At 35.2% G+C, this 1,917-nt stretch overlaps 1 protein-coding gene across 1 annotated transcript; it reads right to left on the bottom strand.

The window, feature by feature from the left end:
* Nucleotides 1–768: 768 nt before the first annotated feature.
* Nucleotides 769–1,428, bottom strand: LOC141674559 (uncharacterized). The gene is made up of 2 exons (XM_074481269.1): nucleotides 1,305–1,428; nucleotides 769–1,193 (listed from the first exon to the last, which is right to left on the bottom strand). The coding sequence occupies exons 1-2, from the start codon at nucleotides 1,426–1,428 to the stop codon at nucleotides 769–771; spliced, it is 549 nt and encodes a 182-aa protein (XP_074337370.1).
* Nucleotides 1,429–1,917: the final 489 nt, after the last annotated feature.

Here is a 1,917-nt window from a genome sequence, read left to right as displayed (position 1 = left end):
CAGACTTGGTGATGGATTAGAAAGAAATCACATCTCAGTACTTAGGACTGCAATCTACCAGATTGGATGTCAAGATGAGGAAATGAAGCAAGTCAAAGCTACATTAGCTCAAGTCCTGAGAAATGCAGAAGAGAAGCTGATATCAAACTTTGTCAAGAATCACTTTGGATTCAGATTGACTCAGTAAAATTGGTAAAATCTACAAGGACTGTAAGTTGGGGAGATTGTTAGATATATTTGAGATGTCATGTCTAATTTGTTGTGTTTAGTTTCAGAACTTAATACCAGGACTTATTGGAAATCAGAACTTACTGAAGTCAGAGCTTATATCAGAAGTTAAGGCCGTCAGAATTTATATCAGGACTTAAGTGCGGGTACTTCAGATAAGGAAATCAGCTGATTTACAGGAAAGGATCGTGACTAAAACAATGGAAAATATGAATGAAGAGTTAGAAGACTAGAAGACTTGTAGAATATAATATCTGATTGATATATTTTAGGAGACATAATTGTATTCCATATCAATTAGAAGATATCTTGTAACTATGTACTATATAAACACAGCTTAGGGTTTACACTACATATGTTATCATTCACGAGAAAGATTATACATTGTAACCTAGCAGCTCTTAGTGATATTGTTCATCACTGAGAGAGTAGTTTAACCTACTTTGTAACAGAGCTTATTATATCGAATAAACTTGATTATTGTTACATACTTGTGTTCTAAATCGATTTGATTGTATAAACACTATATTCAACCTCCTTCTATAGTATTGTGTGACCTAACACTTCCCTTTCTCCTTCTACAATCATGGCCTTCTGTACTAAAGCAGTATAATTCCTTATTTCAAGAAGAGCCACCTGACTTCGAATCCCTGGTTTCAATCCTTGCTGGAATCTTTTGGCCTTTTTTGCTCCGGTCTTCACATACTCGGATGCAAATCTTATTAACTCCGAAAACTTCACTTCATATTCTGCCACCGTCATGTCTTCCTGTCTATGATTCAAAAACCTCATTTCTAGCTGGTCTTGCATATAAGTTGGCAAATATTTCTCTAAAAACATCTCTGTAAACTTCTCCCAAGTTATATATTTTCCTTCAAGCAACGCCTTAGAAGATTCCCACCAATAACTAGCCTCATCCTTAAGATAATAACTTGCATACTGCGCCTTCTTACCATCCTTAACTTCTGCTAACTCAAAAGCCATTTCCATTTCTCTCAACCAAGACTCAGCTTTAATCAGATCTGGAAATCCTACAAACTCTGGGGGATGAATAGATTGAAATTGCTTGAAATTACCAACTTTAGGGGCTGAAGGTTGTTGCAAAAGTTGGAAGAGTCGGTTCATCATAGGAGTATCTTGGTTTTGTTCTTGATCTTGGGTTTGAGTTTCTTCTTCTTGGTGATTTGGTGAAGTGGCCATTTCTTACTAACCCGATTTAACAATATGATAGCATGGCATTGATATACAACAATAATGATTCTATTTTAGAAATAATTTTACGGGTTTTAATCTTTACCCAATTTGCACATGCAATCCTATTACTACATAATTCTCTCATCAGTTAGGGTTCTCACATAATACAATGTATATTTTCACAGGAGATTAAGTACGGTTGCTTGGAAACATGGTATGCATAATAGTTTATGAAAATTCTAAGGTCCACAATGTAAAACAAGATGCTTGGTTTATTTAACGATTCAAAGGTACATAGATAAAAGGTTCAAGTACAACAAGTGTTGACATAAGGTACAATAACAAGGCAGGGTTGAATAGAGGAAAAACTGGAAAATATCCCCTATCTACCCCTAACTTCTACCTAACTACTACTACTGCATCTAACACTAGTTCTGATATACATTACAACATAAAAAGAAAAAGGGATCCCCACATCTGACCAAGTATCCCAAA

The sequence above is a fragment of the Apium graveolens genome, chromosome 7 (genome assembly GCF_009905375.1).
Source record: "Apium graveolens cultivar Ventura chromosome 7, ASM990537v1, whole genome shotgun sequence".
Lineage (NCBI taxonomy): Eukaryota > Viridiplantae > Streptophyta > Magnoliopsida > Apiales > Apiaceae > Apium > Apium graveolens.
This window is presented reverse-complemented; position numbering and strand designations above follow the sequence as displayed.

What these genes read in the sequence shown, in the direction of transcription:
- LOC141674559 (XM_074481269.1), bottom strand. Translation starts at nt 1,428, where the DNA reads ATGGCCACTTCACCAAATCACCAAGAAGAAGAAACTCAAACCCAAGAT. An exon ending in ACCTTCAGCCCCTAAAGTTG is followed by an intron (nt 1,194 to 1,304) that starts GTAATTTCAAGC and finishes TTGAGTTAGCAG; the next exon opens with AAGTTAAGGATGGTAAGAAG.